Raw genomic sequence first — 20,706 nt, forward strand, 5'->3', positions numbered from 1 at the left:
TTTATTCTTTTCCTGCCAGAGATAATGATGACACACTGTAGTTAGAATTGCCTAAACAAGGTAAAACAATCCTTGTGTTTGGAAACTGCATGGAGAAAGCTGCATTCTTGGTTTTCCGTTCTTCCTTTTCTGCTCAGGTTATTGTGTATAACAATTTGAATAGAAATCTGTTTGTTTTTTTAAAGTGGTGCTCTCTCTCTTAGATATCTAGTCTTCTAAGGCAATGTTTTCAAGTGTGTCTAAGTGACATAGGAACATAAGTCCCATTTTAAAAAGCAACTTAGGGCCAGAGTTTTAAAGGTATTTATAGTGCCTAAAGATGCAGATAGGCTCCTAATGGTATTTACAAAAGCATCGGAACAAGTTATGTGACTAATTCTCATAGATTTCAATGTGAGTTATGCGCCTAACCTGCTCAGGTGTTTTTGTAAATCCTGCTGGGTGCCAGTCTGGATCTGTAGGCACCTAAACACATTTGAAAATCTGCCTCCTAGGCACTTAGGCACCTACGTGTCATTGAAAGTCAATGAGACTTTGGCTCCTAAAATGAGACTTACATGCTTTTGAAATCTTTATCCCAAAAATTATGAATTTTCTACCATTTCGACAAGCGACTGGCCCACACAAAACCCCACTGACCTTGAACGCTTTCAAATATTGGGGGTGGGTGGGAGAGATAGCATCTGAATTTACATTTAGCTCTTAATTTCATGGCTGACCTCTATGTCTATAATGATCTCAATCGCAGATCCCCAGAAACTCTGGAGATTTGAAGCTAGGATACAGATCCAAATGTTGCAGTTTGGTTTCATCTCTGTTACATAGACTAGATCTGGTCAAACTATTACAAATACCATTCTTTACAAATTCAGCCCCTTTTTTGGAGAGTGATGCTACAAACTACATCAAACTACTACAGGAAGCAAACTCTCACTGAACTATGGCTATAACTCTGTTCAACACTCCCCTTTGTATCCGAGTCAAAAAAGATGTGAAGCAAGGAGACACAGTTTCACCAAAACTCTTCACAGCCTGCCTCGAAATGGTAATGAGGCAGATGAACTGGAAGGGAATCAGCATCAACGGAGAGCAGTTAAACCACCTCAGATTCGCAGACAATATCGGGTTGATCGCTGAAAAAACTACCAAACTACAGAAAATGCTGCAAGAACTCGACTCAAAAATCAGCCAAGTCAGATTGAAAATGAACTGCTCTAAAACAAAATTTATGTGGTCTGATGCCTTGCCAAAAGCGCAAATAATAGTCAAGGGAGAACAAATAGAAGAAGTTGAGCAGTATGTCTATTCGGGCCAAGAAATTAACATGTGCCACGATCAGGAAGGTGAACTCTTGCAAAGAAAGAAAGCAGGTTGGTGCGCATTCAATTCTATCAAGGATTAAAAATCAACAAGGCAACACGCGCCAACCTCTTCAACTCAACAGTACTGCTGGCAATGTTGTATGGCAGCGAAACCTGGGCGCTGATGAAGATAGAGGAGCAACACCTGTCTGTCATAGAGAGTGCGATGGAAAGAAGAATTCTGGGGATTTCAATCCATGACTGAGTCCCCAAAGAAGTGATCAAACTACAGAGTGGAATGCAGGATGTCATTGTTGAAAGCAGGTACAATAAAATGCGATGGATTGGGCACATAGCTAGGCACACTGACAGTCGATGGACTGCAGCTGTTACCGAGTGGTACTCACGGGAACTGAAATGACCACTCGGCTGACCTCCAAAGAGATGGGAAGATTTTATCATGAAAAGGCCTGGCCACACATGGAGAAGGAAGGCCAAGATAAGAGAAGAATGGAAGATATGTTGTAACTGACACAATCTAAATGAGGGCTGAAGGACTGATGGATCAAGGTGATCAAGCTGAATCATTTGCAAACCATGCTAGATATTCTTAAAAATGTTTCAGTGTGTCACAAAATAGTTCGAAGGAATAATTTTCAGACTAAGATCCACTGTTTCCAATAGAACTACTCATTGTGCATACGTTTAAGCACATGCCTAAGTCTTTCCTGTACTGAGGCCTATGTATCTTTCAGAAGCTGTTTACTGCAGTGTTTTACTGTTTGCAGTATAGGGCTGATCACTTCATTCATATGGTTTTGTTTCTCACCCCTTATTGGATGACTGGCATATTATAAATGGGGGAATAAAAAGTAGTGAACAATGGCTGACAAATAATGCACTTCCATTATGGATAATCATTTGTGCCAGAAGTCATGGAACTCTGGGAGTTCGTGAGCATTTTGGTGGATCCTGGGAAGTAACAAACAACCTGATTCCAATTAATGATAGCAAACTGAACTAGATGCTTTTATTTACAAAAGAATGATCAAGTCCAACTTTTTAAAGCTCTAATTATTTAATCTGCACTGCCTGCCTTTTCTCCTGTACAGATCCTTGCACCCACAAAAAATCCTTTGTGGGATCTGGGCAGGGTGTGTCATTAAAATTAACAATCGGTGTCAAAGATGTTCAGCGGTCCTGTGTGAAATTAGTGGGTTGTGTCAGTCCTCATCTAAATACACACCGCAATGTAACTCTAAACAGCTTCCTGGGTCAGTCAGCAGAGAGACCAAAGAAGAACTGGGACTTTAATATCTTTTTACCGTAGAGGTGGTCTCTCCAGTTTAGAATGAGGTACGTTGTGTGTGCTTACTATTGTCACTCACTGCTTGTGTTACGCCAGTTCTGTAGAAAAAAAGTTGCCTTCTAAGAGACAAGCCCTGAAGGAAAAAGAGAGATTTCACTATTTTTTACTTTTAAACCACAGGCTTTGACTTTTTGTAAAAGAATGTGATAGAGAACATTTGTGTCCTTGAATTAGAGGGAGGATGTACCAGTATCATGTGGATAGGAGATGAGTCAAATGCTCAATATTTTTCATTATAAAAGGCAATTTCCCTATAAAAGGGTGCTCAGCACTATTCAATAATCATACATGATAAAGATGAAGATGTCTGTTTCCGTTGCCCTACTACTCTGTTGTCTGGCACATTGTTTGCCATTGCCAATTCCTAGAATGGCAGCATTAGAAACTGATGCCACCACGGATAGTGACCTAGACTTTGCAGAAGTATCTAGCTCATCTAACCCACATTCTTCTTCATTAATCTTATTTTTGTTTCACAAAGTGCCGTGTTTCTCATATCCTTTCAGAGTTATCTGAATGCCTTCTCCAAAGCTCCCTTTAATCCAGACATTGTACAGAAAAGAAGCTTAGACTCCCTGGAATGTCGACCCCAGCATATGCAGTTATTCTTTGGCCAGGAGATAAATGGTTGGCTGGATTCAGAAACTTTAGATCTCATGAAACAACCAAGATGTGGTGTCCCTGATGTGGCAGAGTACAACTTTTTTCCCCAGGAAAATCAAATGGCCATTTTATAACTTGATATACAGGTAAAAGAAGTCTGCTATATTTTGCATTCCCCCCGCCCCTTTTTAGTTCTCTGTTTTTGTTGGGCAATACTTTCCATTGATTTCTATAGCTCTTCAAGAAAAAAGGGTCTCTTGCTTCTCTGCTGCTGATGCTATTGCTAAAAATCAACGCTATATAATTTGTGTGCATATATTTACAATATACCTATAATAATCCAGAAATATTTAAAGGTTTTTGTGGATATGACCTGAGCATGAAGTCTCAGTGCAATGCTGTGGCAAAAAGGGCTAATGTCAATCCTTGGATATATAAAAAGGGGAATATCAAGTAGAAGTAGGGAAGTGATCGTGCCTCTGTATACTACATTGGTAAGACCACCATTAGAATACTATGTCCAGATCTCCACACTTCAAGAAGGATGTGGAACTACTGGAGAGAGTTCAAAGGAGGGCCACAAAAATGATCCGGGGACTGGAAAACAAGCCACACAATGTGAGGCTTAAGGAGCTCAATCTATCCAGCTTATTGAAGAGAAGTCTGAGAAATGACTTAGTCACTGTTTATAGCAGAGGGGGGCAAACTATGGCCCGTGGGCCACATTCAGCCCGCAGGACCCTTCCCTCTGACCCCCAAGCTTCTGCCAGGGAGTGGGGTCAGGACAGGCTTGCGGAGGAGCCAGCCCAACTCCCTGGCAGCGTGGTGGAGCAGGGTGGAGGCTAGCCCCTGGCTCATCCCCTTCTGCCCCGCTCCACGCCCAGCATGCTTGCCCCCAGTCCCCAGCAGCCAAGCCCAGACAGGGAGCGAGCACTGCCTGACTGCCAGGGAGAGCAGCCAGACGAACAAGGGAAACACACAGGGAAAGAACTGAGCCCCCCTTTCCCCCACCCCACAGGTAATGTGGGGTGTGGAGAGCAGGGAGGGTTGGATAGGGAGCGGGGGAGCCCCCTGGGGACAGTCGGGGGTAGGGAGCAGGGGAGATTGTATAGGGGTGGGGGTCCCGGAGGTGGTCAGGGGGTGGGGAGCAGGAGGAATTGGATAGGGGCAGGGGTCCTGGGGGTGGTCAGGAGCTGGGGAGCAGGAGGGATTGGGTAGGGGACAGGCATCCTGGTGGGATGGTCAGGGAGCAGAGAGCAGGGGTGTTTGGGAGTCCCGGGGGGCAGTCAGGGGTGGGGAGCAGGGGGGGTTGGATGGGGGTAGGAGTTCCAGGGGGCTGGATAGAGGCCATGCCTCGTTGTTTGGGGATACATAGCCTCCCCCAGCCTTCTCTACCTGGTCCTCCATACAATTTCTGTACCCGACGTGGCCCTAGAGCCAAAAGGTTTGCCCATCCCTGGTGTATAAGGTTTTCCATAACACATGGAAAAGATATCTGAAGGTGGGAGGCTTTTCAGCCTTACAGAACAAGGCATAAGTGGGTAGAAATTGAAGTTGGATAAATTCAAAACTAGTTCCAGTGGTCCTTTCCGGCATTACAGACCATGACATCTATATACACATGTGCTTAAAATCTCTCAGGTTATCATCTTCTTGTGCCTAGATCTTTCTTCTCTCTTTTTTCATAGTCATTCAGAATGTCTAATTCTGCAAAATTAGGTTCAAAATGGTTTTTACTTATCTGCAATGGAAACTCATTCCTGTTTGTTCACTACATGCAAGAGTCCCTTTGAAGACCACTGATCTCAGTTTATATTATGCATTAGTATTATTTGTATTATGGGAGCTCCAAAAGGTGAGTTCAGGGCCCCATTGTGCTAGGTGCCGTACATACATATATTAAAATTATTGACAAAGTCCAAGCAGAAAAATGCGTAATAGGTTTTGGTTAAGGTGATGAAGTTGGGCAAATTTTAGAGATGGGGGATTAATTTTTAGATGGTAAATGTTGCCAGATTAATTCAGTTTGGGCTTCTTTGGGTTGAAAATGTCAAAGTTGACTTTGTAGTATTCGGATTGCTAACACTGTCTTTGATACATAGGTATTGTATTTACTGAGCAGAACTGACTTTAATTTTAAAAAAGTGGGGGGAGCTGAAAGACCACCCCATTGATTGTCAAATAATTATATGTGATGTACATTATTTGGCCTAAGGTTCTACTTACTTTGAGCAAGGAGAGCAGAATTGGGCCTTCTGTCACTGGAAAGCAGCGTGGACTAACTTATTGCATAGACACAACACTTTTTCCTCCAGGACAGGAGGAGAGGGAAATAGATGTATGTTATGGTGTCTACCTGGAACTGTTCAACACGTTTCATTCAGAAATTTTTAATTTATAGCTATTTTGGAGCAACAAAATTTTCACAGAAACTCTCCATTTTTTCCTTAATTTTTTTTTTTTGTTAAAAATCTTTAACAAAACTAAAAGATTTTGGTTTTCATCAGGGGTGAAAGTAACTTAAAGGACTCACCAGTACTCTGGAGTGCTAAGCGGGGCGTGGCCTCAACCGGAAGAGGTGAGGCCTTTCAAGATTTAAAGGCCTTGGGGCTCCGGCTGTGGCTGGGAGCCCCAGGGCCTTTAAATCATCCTGGAGCTACCAGCTGCAGAGGCGGCTCGGAGCCCCGGGGCGAATTAAAGGGCCCGGGGCTCTGGCCACTGCTACCCTGGGGCGGCAGGGCTTGGACAGGGATTTAAAGGGCCCGGTGCTCCTGCCACTGTGGGGAGCATTGGGCCCTTTAAGTCTCCGCCCGATCCCGGCTGCAGGAGCCAGAGGGATCCGGCAGCGATTTAAAGGGCCAGAGGCTCCAGCTGCTGCGGGGAGCCCTGGGCCCTTTAAAGTGCTGCTGGAACTCCAGCAGCGGGGCTCAGGCGGTGCTTTAAAGGGCCCGGGGCTCCCTGCAGGGGATGGAGCTCCGGGCCCTTTACATTTCCGCCCAAGCCCAGCTGCTGGAGCTCCAGCGGTGATTTAAAGGGCCCAGGGCTCCCCACAGTGGCTGGAGCCCTGGGCCCTTTAAATCGCCCCCAGAGAAGCCGGGTCAGTCCAGCACGGCGAACCGGCTCTTCCTGGTACACCATACTGAACCAGACTGGCTTACTTTCACCTCTGGTTTACATCTTGTATTTATTTATTTATTTATTTTTGCAAATCTTCCCTCTCCCTACTCCCTCAATGTTTTTTCTACAAGAAGTTCTATTTCTAACATTTATCTATGTCTGGAATTTGAATAGTCTTGTTGTTAAATGATATCACAGCTGTTTTTAATAGTCAGTACTTTCTTCATCAGCCTTAAATACGTTTAATAAATAATTTTGCTATGAAGCAAAACAAAGAGACAGCAAAGGTTTTATTATACTTGTAAACATTCCTTGCAGTATGACCTTTATTCAGGACATGTTTTACACTTTAGGACAAGCATCAGAAAAATTGTGAGGCCATGCATCTCACTCATTTCAAATATTCTGCCATGAGTAGACAGAAAGATTTTCTAACCCATGCATGTGCTAATGAACAGAATTGTGAATTACACTCCTGATCTGACCCAGGAAGAGGTGGACCAAGCAATCCAGGAGGCATTCAAAATCTGGACTGATGTGACTCCTCTTAACTTCTTCAGACTCTCCTTTGGCACTGCTGACATCATGATCTCTTTTGAAACAAAAGGTGACTGTGGGAAGTTGCTATTAGTGTTTTAAAATTCTATGGGCTACAATCTGCTTTGATTTAGACCCTGCAGCACTCAGGAGTGGTTTGACCTGGTTACATGTCATGTTAGAACTTGGCCTAGTGCATTAATCTCATCAGCTGTTTTTAGGTCCATCAATGACAATTAGCCAGGATGGACAGGGATGGTGTCCCTAGCCTCTGTTTGCCAGAGGCTGGGAATGAGTGACAGGAGATGGATCACTTGATGATTCCTGTTCTGTTCATTCCCTCTGGGGCACCTGACTTTAGTCACTGTTGGAAGACAGGATACTGGGCTAGATGGACCTTTGGTCTGACCCAGTATGGCTGTTCTTATGTTCTGTTGGGTCTTTAATTCAGTGTTCTGATGTGCACTGCACTGGTGCTGCCTGGTCTCCTGGAGAAACAGCAAAAGAAAGAAAAAAAAAGAGCAGCATAAATATCCCGATAAGGAGAAAGTGAGGAAGGTGTCAGGACCCTCTTTCAGGGAATCTTGGAGAGAGCCCATCTAGGAGCACCGAGGAGTGTGGAAGTCATTTATGTGCCAATTAAAGGGAGAGTTTTTGTTCATGGGTCCATTATGAAAGAGGGAGTGTTTCAGCATGGGTGTATGTGTGCTTTGATGGGAGGGTCTGGGATACACATCTAATTCAGTGAAAGCCAGTGACACTCCCAGCCACTTATGTAGTATAGACTGTAAACTGAATTGCTTTGGCTAATTCTGATTTGGCTTTGCTGTTTTGCAGCCTTTAATCTGTTTACAGTTGCTACTCATGAGATTGGCCATGCTTTGGGACTAGACCACTCCAGCAATCGCGAAGCTCTAATGTACCCTCTTTACACCTACACTGGAACTAGGGACTTTGTTCTTCCTGAAGACGATGTGGAAGGCATCCAAGCTCTGGTATTGTGTGAAAGTTAACTAGCATTTCTGAGGAAGCTCATGTTGTTTTTGCAGTTTCTGTCATGTCTGCCTACCAACATCATTCCAAACTATTTCTCTGTGGCACGTTAACCTCCCCAACTAATCCTGTTTACCAGCAGATGGTCTTGATCACAGAAATGAAACAGAAGCACTGTGTCTGCTGGGCCAGAGGTAATGGCTGAGTGAACAATGTCACATCTCAATATTTGCAAGTCCAGAAGAAAGAACTGTGAATGCCAAAGCCCCAGAGAGATGTGATCCAAACTTCTCAGCAGATGCCATTACAGAGATACATGGGGGAAAAGGTTTCAGAGTGGTAGCCATGTTAGTCTGTATCAGCAAAAAGAATGAAGAGTACTTGTGGCACCTTAGAGACTAACAAATTTATTTGAGCATAAGGTTTCATGGGCTAAAACCTACTTCATTGGATACATGCAGTGGAAAATACAGTAGGAAGATATATATATACACACAGAGAACATGAAAAGATGGGTGTTGCCATACTAACTATAACGTGTGTAATCAATTAAGGACATGTAAATAATGCCAATGAAATTCACCCCTACCATTTGCATTTCATTCCACAGCTATCCGCTTAGTTACTTTTAAGGCCACAAAACAGGAGATGGTGAGCGCATCCTACTGAGGAACCATGCAGGGAACAAAGCCTTCCAAACTTTATCCCCAAAGTACCGCCATTTATTATTGCACCTCTGCACCTATTTTTGTGTTGAGTGTAAAAGAAGAGAGGGAAGGAAGAATGAAGGAAATGTACCTTTCTATAACTTTTATTTACATATAGCAGAATCCATTAACTGCACTAGCACTATCCTGTCGGTGTGCATGGTGCTTTATAGCATTAAAGTGGCCCTGTGCAAAATGCTTGAATCATTATTTAGTTAGTTATTTGTACAATGGTAGCACCTAGAGGTCTTAATCAGACTGACCTATTCAGAGTTAGCATTAGTTGAAATTTTACCTGCATTTGTAAATCAGAATCTTTTACTTTTCATGAATTGTTCACCAAAAACTAGGTGCCAAATCTGGTCCCAACTGGAGAGCTACTGATACACTCGGGCAGTTGTTCATCAATGAATTTTGAGTTTGAACTTTGTTTACGAGGAGAAGTCACACGAGGAAGGTCACATGACATTCTCTCAGTGTGGCCACCATTCCTGCTTCTGGTTCAGGATGAACCAGCAAACCCAGTGTGAACATGAAGAACCCATTGAACCTTGGCTCGCAATGACATTCAAGCCTGGGAAAACTGGGTTCATTCATACCCAAACTTTATAAGCTTCAGAGTCAACCAACCCATTCAGACTAGTTCATGAAGGGTCACAAAATAGTCACAATCCCCTCAGGAAGAGAACTTGGAAATGTTCTCACAGTGCTACTTATTGTCATTCCACAGGACATTCCTTACTCTTAACCTATCCCTGGTGTCATATTAGTAATTCCTAGTATCAAGCTCCTTTGCATTCTCTGCATATGTCTTCCACTATCTTTTCCCTCTTTAATCTGAAGATCATTTACATGAATAAATGAATATCAATATATGTATATATTTTTGCTTTTTAAATTAGATTTTTCTCTCATCAAACCTCTCAGCTGACAGGAGAAAATGCACCTGTTATTAATTCAGTTTGGCCAGATCTTCCAAACCAGATTGATGCAGCTTACGAACGACCGGGCAAGTTCTTGTGTTGATGTTTAGAGGTAAGTAACTTTCCTTTTGCCTTCAGATTAGAATTCCATTTTATTTTACTTATATTGCATTCATGTAACCATCCAAAGTGTAAATGTGGCCATTCAGAGCAGGGACTGTCTCTTTGTTAAATATTTGTACAGTTCCTAGCACAGTGGTCCATGACTGAAGGTTAGGTGCTACATAAAAAACAACAAATAATAATCATATGAATGATTTGCCCAATGCTTGGGTCTCTGCTTAGATGTGTATAGTCCTTCTTGACTTGGAAAATTAGCGATGTAATTTGTATACAAATGATCAATAACATATTTTCAAGATGTGAAGGACTGAACTTTTGAAAAAGTAAATAAACATTCAACACAATTCCTCACTGTGATAGAGAAATATCAGATACTTATTTGTATGCCACCTGTGATAAAGATCATCTCTGCAGCCTGAAAACATTCACTCTACAGGCAGCAATAGGAGTTTTCTTAAATCCTCATTTGGGCAATAATTTACCAGTAATTGAAATCCTAAATGGTAAGTTTACTACTTGCTTGTAGTTTTTCCATTGAAAACTTAATACACCAGATGTTCTGTGAGAATTTCTATTTCTTTCTTCCTAAAATGTTTTTCTGAAGAGATTTTACAATGGAGTTGAAAGTTTCTTTTCAAAATAGCAGCTGAACATACAAAATAACTGTGGTTGGCAAACAAAAACCAGGGCTTGAACGATTCTTTTTCCTTTACTTAAATGCTTTAACAAAATATTGTTCTTGTTTCTCAAAATTCCCAAAAACAAACATTCACAGTAGCCCTCACTTCAACAGCTACTTTTTTCCAGCTTTGTTTTTTTTTTTAAGGACAGCCTGTTGTCTTCAGTCTGCACTGATGATAGCATTAATTTTCAGTGTTAGTGTGATTCAGCAGAATCTTTTGACATTATCCTGAATTACTTGTGCACCTCACAACTCCCACTGAAGTCAATGGCAGGTTTTGGCTCTGCAAGGAATGAAGGACAAGACACCAGGAATGTGGTTTAATTAGGCCACAACTTTATTATGTTACACACCTGGGAATTGCCCAGCAATACCTCATCCAGTGCAGGTTATCCTTCCTTCTGTCATCTATATCACCGGGGGGAGGGCTGTCATCAGCTTTCTCCCCCTCCACAGAGTTAATCTGGTCCGCTGGCACCCCAACACCCTCATACAAAGGGAGTGGGGAGGGAAGGGGTTTGTTTTCTTGTTGTACCTGACGTTACAAGGCTCAACCCCATCCCCCACCTTCTTTAGGAAATGCCTTTTCCCAATCCACTTCCAATTCTGGTTTATCCGGGAATCAGGCTTACTATTGAACAAGCACCTGTATTGAGCACCTGCTAACTTGCAACAAATGAATTTTACAACATTACCCTACCCACTATGTTTGTTCCTGTGCTGCTGAGAGGAAGATGAGAAAACCTACATTGCCTAGGCCAATCTGAAAATGTGGGAAAAATTCCTTCCCAGCCCAGAAAAGGTGACTAGAAGAATATCCATAGCAAAGCCCAAAGCTCTAATCCTAAGGGACATGAGGGGGACAGGAGCATTTCTTCCCAGCACAGAATGGCACCCTGAGGCAGTGAGAATGGCTTATAAACCCTCCTCTTGCGGGTGCGGGAGCCAATAGGATTTCTCTGTACCCTTCTGTCCAACCAATCAGACACAGAGCCTCCTTACTCCACCCCTCAAACCCACAAGTAGTGCTGAGTGCCCACAAAGAGAGGAGGAAAAAAGGAGGGTGCAATCCTTAAAAGGGTCAAGGGTTTTCTTTCTCCTGCTGGTCCAGACAAAGCCTTCCCACCTCTGAGACTACAGGAGCAGAGGGTAGAGGTAGAGGAATTCTATTACCCTGAATAAACCACTGTCCTAATTAAGACCACAATCCTGCAAACACTTATGCATGTACGTAGTGCCAGTGGCACTACTCACTGGCTTAAATTTAGACAAGTGCAAGCTCATCTCTTTTAATACAAAGAAGTTGCCAAAAGTAGACTAAGGACAAGATCCCACAGGATTGTGTCCTTAATCTATTTTTGGCAATTTCTTCATATTAAAATAGGCGAGTTTATATTTTTATCCTTGGTACCATCTGAATGCATCCCATCAAGAGGAGTTCATGGCCATAGTGCCTGAGGTTGGTTTGAGAAAGGACGGAATCATGTGCCACCCTGGCAGGCTTCTCTCAGTTGCTCAGATTCTGCAATAGTATGTGAGATACAAAAACTTAGATGGAATAGAAAAGTGTAGGAGTTGCTCTTGATGCTCAGCTCTGTTTTTTTGAAAATTCCCCTATTGATTTTGTATCACTAAATTTATAAAGTGTTTTTCCTTTCATCAATACTTCATGCAGGAAAGAAATTTTGGGCTCTAAAAGGACATGTCATACTTGAAGGCTACCCCAAGAAACTTTATGAATTTGCAGCAAAGAGTCTTGTGGCAGCTTATAGACTAACAGGCGTATTGGAGCATGCGCTTTTGTGGGTGAATACCCACTTCGTCGGATGCATGTATTCACCCACGAAAGCTCATGCTCCAATACGTCTGTTAGTCTATAAGGTGCCACAGAACTCTTTGCTGCTTTTACAGATCCAGACTAACACGGCTACCCCTCTGATTTATGAACTTGGATTTCCAAGAGCCCTCCAGAAGGTAGATGCTGCGTTTCATGATACAAAGACTGAAAAGACCAAGTTTTTCGTAGGCGACAAGTACTGGAGGTATAGTATTGGTGGGAGATAAAGAAGTTGGGTGACCTGCTTGTGTTGTCAATTCAATCCAAATATTTGGGTTCAGCAAGGGTAGTGCGGGCTCTATATTTAATATCTCTATTTTAGAGTTTGTGGAAGGTGTAGAATCCATAGACTTGGAGATCAAAGTCCTCAGTTTATCCACAGAACAGATACAGCACAGGCATTAGATGTGCAAGGTTTTCCCTTCCTTCCCACTATATGTCTCCACCCTGAGCTGTCTCAGCTTAAAAGAACTTTTGAATCACCATCAATTAGATAATCTGTTTCAATTTGTTTTTTCCTGTTCATTTTTATTACAGCTATGATGAACGTCATTCTGTGGAAAATGGTTATCCAAAACTAATAGAGAAAGATTTCTCAGGAATTGAAAATAAAATTGATGCAGCATACCAAGAAAATGGTAAATTTTCATGCTAGTAAAAATGCTTTGCCATAATGGTTGGATGTGCCCATAGACTGACATACAGAAATTAGTGCATTAAAACATAACAAGCTCTAAGAGGCCTAGTGCTACCAACATAGTGTTGAGATAGATTTTTGTATTAATGTTAATATTAGAATTCTTTAAAATAGAAATGTAATGTGTTAGAAGTCTCAAAAACAATACAGAAAATTAAGTTTTGCACTATTACTGTATCCTCTGGCTTTTCATTTTCCTTTTTTTAAAAAGAATACTATAAACCAAACCAATTCCTTCCCATTTCGAAGAAGGGTGAGCTGAGGTTGGCTGGCCTACAGAATGGTTGTTTTCCAATATTGTGACAGCCAGAGAGATCATTGGATAGTTTGTAGCTACATTGTTCAAACTAGTAAAGTGTAAAACCTACTGGAATGAAAGAAAGCAATAGTTCTACCTTCTTAAAGGATAAGTAACATGATGGCTGCGATGATTCTTAAACTGATTTTCTTTTCTTGTAGGTTCCATCTATTTCTTCCATGGATCAAAGCAATCTGCCATAAGTGTGTTCTTCACATTTTGAGTGCAAACTGCATATTGTGCTGTTAACCCACTTCTCAGTCAGTAAGCACGACAAGTGAGTCAGTTGAACATGTCAAACTAGTAGTCCTATGGGTTCTAGTTCTTAATGACAAAGTCTACATGTATGTACTGTGATTGCCATTAAAAAGTCAACAATTGCCAAGAGATACCACATAGCTAGCACAATACATTCACTGCTGAAGCAAAATAAAAACTATAGTAGCTCAGATACTAGAATGGGACAGGAATTTTCTGAGGAACTGTTTTCCTGTTTTGTTTTGTTTTAAAGTCAAATTGTCAAAACCAAAACTTTTTATGGGAAAAAGTCAGTTTTGATGAATTTCTCAACTAAAATTTTTTTTAAAAAAAGTTTCAAACTTGTTGAATCAGCCTGTTTTGACATTTTCAGAATGAAAAATTCTGGTGTCCCAGCTCAAAACAATTTCTTGTGTTGAACTGTGAATTAATTATAGTAAAAAATAAAAACTTGTATAAAATAAAAAATGGCCAAAATAAAAATGAAACATTTTGAAATGATCAAAACAAAGCATTTTGATTGATCCAAACTGAAATGTTTATGGTTTGTCAATGTGCCAACATTGTGGAGATTGAATTTTTGTCCTGATTCGTGATGGGAACATTTTTTGAAATCTCAAATGTTTTCCAGGGACAGAAAAAATGTTTCCTAACCAGCTCTATTAGATAGCCCTGGCAACTGTCTGCAAGCGAAATGAGGATGCCGTGGTTAGACCAGGACACTAGAGCCCAAGAGTCCTTGGTTCTATTCCCAACTTTCCTTAGCCCTGGTGCTGCAAGTGGATTCCCAGAAGTGGGTGGAGCCCCACTGAAATGACACGGATGCAGCTATCTGCCTGTATAGTTGCAGGAACACAGCCCTTATGTGTGACCTGGGCAGGCTATTTAACTGCTCCAGTACTTACTTTACTCAGCTGTAAAATAGGCCTTTTAATACTTTCCTATCACACAGGGATGTTAGGAAGCAAAGTGTTACTCAATATAGTGAGCTAGCCCTAAGTATTAGAGATGTTTCTATTTTAAAGTTAACTTGCTATAGCAGAGGTTGACAAAGTGGCCTATTCACTTCTGTTTGTTTGTCTAAAGTTCACTGTTTGCCAGCTTAGGGTCACAGAAAAAAAAGGCCTTCTAATGCTATTTTGGACACTGAAGGTTTGGAATAAATCAAAATATGACACAGCTTCAATTATTTTCATTTAACTTGTTTTGAAACCATTTTCTTGGCATGGTCTTTGTTTTTGAATGATTAGCACTTCAGTGCTTGTTTGGGGTTAATCAATCCCACCGCCTCTCTTCCTCTCTGTCTGTGTCTTTCTGGGGGGAAAAAAAAGATTCTTCATGAAAACTCCTACCTCTCAGCTCCCTGGAAAATGACCATCAATTCCACTTACCTTACACATGATCCCAAAATACGAGAATTGCGGAAATTGTTGTTAGCATATTGGTTGTTAGCATATCATTCAGCAATTTGGCAGACTCGCACGCTTGCAAAATCATAGAATCACAGAAGTGTAGGACTGGAAGGGACCTCAATAGGTCATCTAGTCCAGTCCCCTTCACTCAAGGCAGGTCTAAGTAAAACTAGATCATTCCTGACAGGTGTTTGTCGCTGTCACAGTTTGTGCTGACGTGTTTATACTGGGTGAAATTTACCTATGTGCAAAGGACCAGCACAAGGTCTATGACACTCAATACCCACCTTAAGCTTTATTTCACAACCCTCTTCACGGGATGTTTTTAACATTAATAGTGGTGTGATCTGTTATCAGCTGAACCTGTGTGGATAGTATTTTATACTTCACACAATCAGACATTGTCAGACCGCTTTGGTGTCACTGCAAATAACTGCCAGTTGGAAACATCAGCTAATATCAACATGCTTGTCAGGGTTCCTTCCCACTCTGAACTCTGGGGTACAGATGTGGGGACCCGCATGAAAGATCCCCTAAGCTTATTTTTACCAGCTTAGGTTAAAACTTCCCCAAGGCACAAATTCCTTTGTTGCTTTAGTATCGCTGCCACCACCAAATGATTTAACCAAACATTCAGGGAGGGCCACTTGGAGCCCTACCGTTTCCAAATATCCCCCCTATACCCCCTTTCCTGGGGAGGCTTGAGAATAATATCCTCACCAATTGGTACAGGTGAACACAGATCCAAACCCTTGGATCTTAAGAACAATGAAAAATCAATTGGGTTCTTAAAAGAAGAATTTTAATTAAAGAAAAGGTAAAATAATCACCTCTATAAAATCAGGATGGTAAGTACTTTAAAGAATAACAAAAGACTCAAAACCACAGAGGATCTCCCCTCTAGGCAAAACTTTAAAGTTACAAAAACAGGGATAAACCTCCCTCTTAGCACAGGGAAAAGTCACAAGCTAAAACAAAAGGTAATTTAACGTATTTCTTTTCTGCTATTACTTACTATTTCTGCAAGACTAGATGCTTAGTTCAGATATAGCTAGGGAGATGTATTTCCCCCCTGCCCTGTTTCCTGGCTGGCTCCCAGAGACACAGACAAAAAACCTTCCCCCACAGATTTGAAAGGATCTTTCCCCCTTATTGGTCCTTTTGGTCAGGTGCCCCCAGGTTATCTGAGCTTCTTAACCCTTTACAGGTAAAAGAGGAATTAACCCTTTACAGGGTAAAAGAGGGATTTTATGCTACCCTTAGATGTATGTTTATGACATATTTTATACTTCACACTGCCGGACATTGTCAGACTGCTTTGGTATCACTGCAAATAATTGGCAGTTGGAAACATCAGCTAATAACAACATGCTTTACTGCTGCTTCTGGTTAAGGAACTGGACTGGGACTCAGGAGAGGTGGGTTCAATTCTCAGCTCTGTCATACAATTTCTCTGTCATCTTAGGTCATGTGATCTCTCTATGACTCATTTCCAGTTCCTCCTATCCCTTGTCTGCCTTTTTCATTTAGATAGTGTTTTCCCATTAGTGTCTAGCAAAACAGGCCTGCATCTCTCTTGGGGCTTTGTGCCATGAGTGTAATAGAAATAATGATAGTAATACAATCCATGCCTGCATTCCTTGTATGTCCAAAATTCCCTAATGAAAACAACTGGGTGTGCGCGGAATGCAAGATTCAGCCCATCGCCTGCACTTAAGGTGGCTTTTATAAATGATCTTTCATGAATCAACTTCTATTTTAATGTTTTGAGAAATTTTTGTTTAGTGTTTGTGATAAAATAATTACGTACTGAAACAACCTTTCAGTCTATCCTTTTTCTTTGGTGTATGTCTTTCTACCCACCAGCAAAGACCATCCAAACTACTGGAGTTTCTTTTCATTTGTGGACATTGCGTTTAAATAGAAAAGGACCAACATTTATTATGCGGAATCTTCTGTTGGGTGGATTGTTTTTCCATTTTCTTTTAACATTTAAAGTTCAAAAAGCTACCCCTTTTCCTTCTATATTTAACTTTATGCCTTTTAACACATGTCTGAATAAGTTAAGGTGTCTGATAGAAAAAAAATCATTCCCACTGTAATTTTTTTCTACAAATAAAATGTCTTTGCCTTTGGGCCATGGGGGCTCAGGGTAATTATTGAAAAGACACTAAAAACAGAGTCTTAGAAGAGTGCTTTCATTATGGACTTCAAGGTACCCGGAAGCCTGAATACAGTAGCTTTAAAATACTCATTAAATCATAGAACTTAGAGATGGAAGGGGACTTTTTGGCTATCTAGTCCAACCTCCTGCTAGTGCAGGGCAGTCCTTGGTAGTATATTTACTGGTGTTTTGACTAGTCTCACTCTAAATAGTTGAAGTTCAGGGCTTCAAACCATTTCCTTGGGGGAATGATACTACAGTCTAACACTGTTCCCTTTTCTTAATTTTGCCCATTTGTCCCTGAATAATTACTCTCCCTACTATGTTTATAAGCTTCAAATGTTTGTAGGTGGTTATCCATCCTCACCTTTAAGTATCACTTAGCCAATCTATACTTATTGTAATAACTCTATGATAGGGTGATCAGATGTCCTGATTTTATAGGGACAGTCCTGATATTTGGGGCTTTGTCTTAAGCAGGGACCTATTACCCCCCACCTCCTCTCCCAATCTGTTACATTTACTATCTTGTAACCCTACTCTGTGACCACCTAGGAATTTGCCGGTGTCACCGTGTTGCACACCATGGCCACTCAGAACTTCACTATGACAATGAGCATAGTCCAAAAGCACAGACGTCTACCCAATGCTTGATTTGTGCTAGGGCTTGCGGGGGCTGAGCCCTGGCACCTCTAGGTTTGACCGTTCATAGTCCCGGCACCTCTAGGCTTGCCATGTCAGTTAAGAAAGTAAAAAAATTGTTTGAGCCCCAGCAACTCTTTCATAACAAATTAAGCACTGCTCCTACCACCTGAGCAAGAAAAGAGTTGATAGTAGTAGCATAGAGCCTGACACACACAGTGGGTTACTTCTAATTCCAGCCTGTAGTGGGCAGTGGTGCACAAACACACCAGCTGTTCTATTACATACTCCCTTAGTTAGAGGAAGCTAATTTCAGAGCATCTGGGATTCACAGGAGTTTAAATCTTAAACCCACAGGAGTTTAAATTATTCCTGGATACTAACACACATCTTTGAGACTGCTTAGGACTCAGATTTGCTGGTGTTGCACACAGCAGTGATGCTCAGAACTTCACAACAGTTGGGATTGAATTTAGTAAAGAGTTACTTTGGAAGGTTATTTTAAACACTACAAGGCAGATACTCAGGTGGGGTTAATTGTCATAGCTCTTCTGATGTCAGTGAAGCTATGACAATTAATACTAACTGAGGATCTTCCACTACTACTTAATCCCGTTAAAAGCAAAACCACATATGCCAGTAATGCAATATTGAGAATTGACTGACTCAGGGTGGGGGTTTTTTTAGCGGGAAGGAAGTAGAAGATGTATAAATAATTATTGGATGCATTATTAGAAAGATTATATGCCAGAATTTACCATGTTATTACCTGTGATTTGCCTATGCATTGAGTTGCCAGCCATACGATATGCAGCCTGCGTGGGAATGCAGCAATGACCTGAGATGCATTAGTGTAGGGTGAGGAGTAGGGGGATGGGCAGAGCACCAGAACTGAGCTGCCAGTCACAGCCAGGTGAGAAGGGGCAGGAGAGAGGGGATGAGCAAAGCAAAAGAACTTAGCTAGTTATTACTGATGTTGATGCATGAGAGGAAAATAAACCAGTGTAACTGTCACAACCCAGGGGGAGTTTGCAGATGTTGCAGTCAGAAAAATTATCTTTTTAGTGGCAAACTGAGTGAGTTTGACAAGGAATGAATGAAACACGAGAACGTGAAACCCCACAATCCTATTTTGTCAAAGTTGCTTCTTAGAGTAGAATTGTATTTTAAGAAGAGATGAGAATTTACCTTCCTGTCACCACAGTATCTGAATGCACGTGGAAGGATCTAAAGGTGGACTGGATAACACTCACCTGCTAACTGGGGCATGTAACTAGAGAGACATGGAGTGGCAAGGGTGCAGATAACCCTTGCCTTCCTCTCCCCTGTGGGTGATGGGGTGGGGGAGAGGAGAAAGGAAGGGGAATTTGGCTCCTCTTGATTTCCCTTCCCCCTCCCTCCCTGGGACAGGGGTTTGGCTGTAACTGGGTCTGAGCTCTGAGCCTCTCCTACCTGTTCCCACTGCAGTTGGATGACTGGGGTCAGGACAGACTGACTGACTGGCTCCCACTTCCAGAGGCTGGGGGAGGAAGCAGAGGTTGTTTCTGCCCACTGCTGGCTTGTAGCCATTTTAGCTTTGTTCCAGCACCACCCTTTCGCAGCCTTATTTCTGGAGTTTTTGGGCTGCTGGGAACTATACTGATCACCAGATTTTATGGAGGATCTGAAAGGGATTTTTTTTTCCCATATGGGAAAATTGAGAAATGACTGTGACATTTTTTCACCTTCCACCTGGCATCTTGGATGTCTGGTTTAGGGCTTTACATTACATTTGTCACAATGTTGGCAAGCTCCAGTGCGGTTGGTACGTTAAGAAAGGGTCTGATGTGAGGTCTCTGTAACCCAATGGGCTCAGAGCACAACACTGCATGGTAAGGAAATAAGCCTTCATGGCTCATCTCTCCTAGCTCCAGCATGGAGGAGAGGAATGGGTTGGGACTCTGATTGCCTGCCAGGGCAGGCCTGGGCATGTAGAAGGTGAATTGCCCTCAGACTCAGCCTAAGGTTTGTAGAACCCAGGGCCCAGCTAAATTCCACACTAGAACAGCCCTCCTGGGTAGTCCAGGGAGGTGTTTCTCATTGCCTAATAGTTTAAAAAAATAGAGGCCTCCACATTTAACTATACTCTGGCATATGTGTCTCGCTTTGGTGTTCACATCAGCATATTAGAAAGGGAAAATCCTGCATTTGTAGGCGAATGGACAAGATGATTTAATAGGTGTTTTCCATCTCTAATTGCTATGACTATATTTAGCACTGGTTCAAACTTGCAGTTAAATTAAAAACTTGGCCAAATAATCCAGCACAAAATTCCACCCACTTTCATCTACTTTTGCAATTTGTCATCTCTTGATAAAACATTATTTGTCATTTGAGAAACTGGCTGAATTTTTACCTATTTAGCTTCACTGGATCCTGTTTCATCAACAGGCTGAATTATGCTGAGACGTGTTGTGTAGTATAAAGTCTCTGATGGAAGATCAGACTAAATGAAGGTGGTGGGTGAATTTCAACAATGAGAGAACCTTGATCTGGCACACAGGCAAGTAAGAATGTAATGTGATATGGACAGAATTAGTGATGGTAACCAGTCTGTATTTTCCAAAGCGCAGAATGAGCTGAGATTGAGTTGACTTTATGAAGAAAAGGAGTTGCCTCAAACTCAAAAAATTCTGTAGCATTCGCTGCTGTCATATTACCAGTTTCACTACATCTTGTGCTTTGTAAATTATCATAATCACATGCTTCTATCATGCTTTGTACACAAACAGAATCTACTTATTTAAGTTTTTACACAGCCCACATGACAGCAGTAACTGTGTGCGTAATGGACCTATGACAGTATCCCACATACATTATATTATTGTTTTAAAGGGAAGTCAGATTCCATGAACTGGCCATTTTACAGGCTCATATTTGCCATTGATCAAACACTTCTCTAAGGCCAGCATTTTCAAAAGTGAATACTGATTTTCAGTTGCTGTGTTTTCAGGTACATCTCAACTAGGTAGCCAAAATCTGGGTAACCCAAATCCATTTCTGA

At 41.6% G+C, this 20,706-nt stretch overlaps 1 protein-coding gene across 1 annotated transcript; it reads left to right on the top strand.

The window, feature by feature from the left end:
* The first annotated feature begins 9,812 nt into the window (after positions 1-9,812).
* LOC123361784 (collagenase 3-like) lies at positions 9,813-20,205 on the top strand. The gene is made up of 6 exons (XM_045001925.1): positions 9,813-9,822; positions 12,031-12,085; positions 12,293-12,397; positions 12,730-12,830; positions 13,349-13,464; positions 20,094-20,205. Exons 1-5 carry the CDS (start codon positions 9,813-9,815, stop codon positions 13,408-13,410), a joined length of 333 nt encoding a protein of 110 aa, XP_044857860.1. The 3' UTR covers positions 13,411-13,464; positions 20,094-20,205.
* The last annotated feature ends 501 nt before the right edge of the window (positions 20,206-20,706 follow it).

This window comes from Mauremys mutica, chromosome 1, assembly GCF_020497125.1.
Source record: "Mauremys mutica isolate MM-2020 ecotype Southern chromosome 1, ASM2049712v1, whole genome shotgun sequence".
NCBI classification, from domain to species: Eukaryota; Metazoa; Chordata; order Testudines; family Geoemydidae; genus Mauremys; species Mauremys mutica.

Bases quoted from the DNA above. Each gene is read 5' to 3' on its own strand.
- LOC123361784 (XM_045001925.1), top strand. The intron at 12,086-12,292 runs ACTTTATGAATT...GGCTACCCCTCT, and splicing joins CTTGAAGGCTACCCCAAGAA to GATTTATGAACTTGGATTTC. The intron at 12,398-12,729 runs GTATAGTATTGG...TTTTTATTACAG, and splicing joins GTAGGCGACAAGTACTGGAG to CTATGATGAACGTCATTCTG.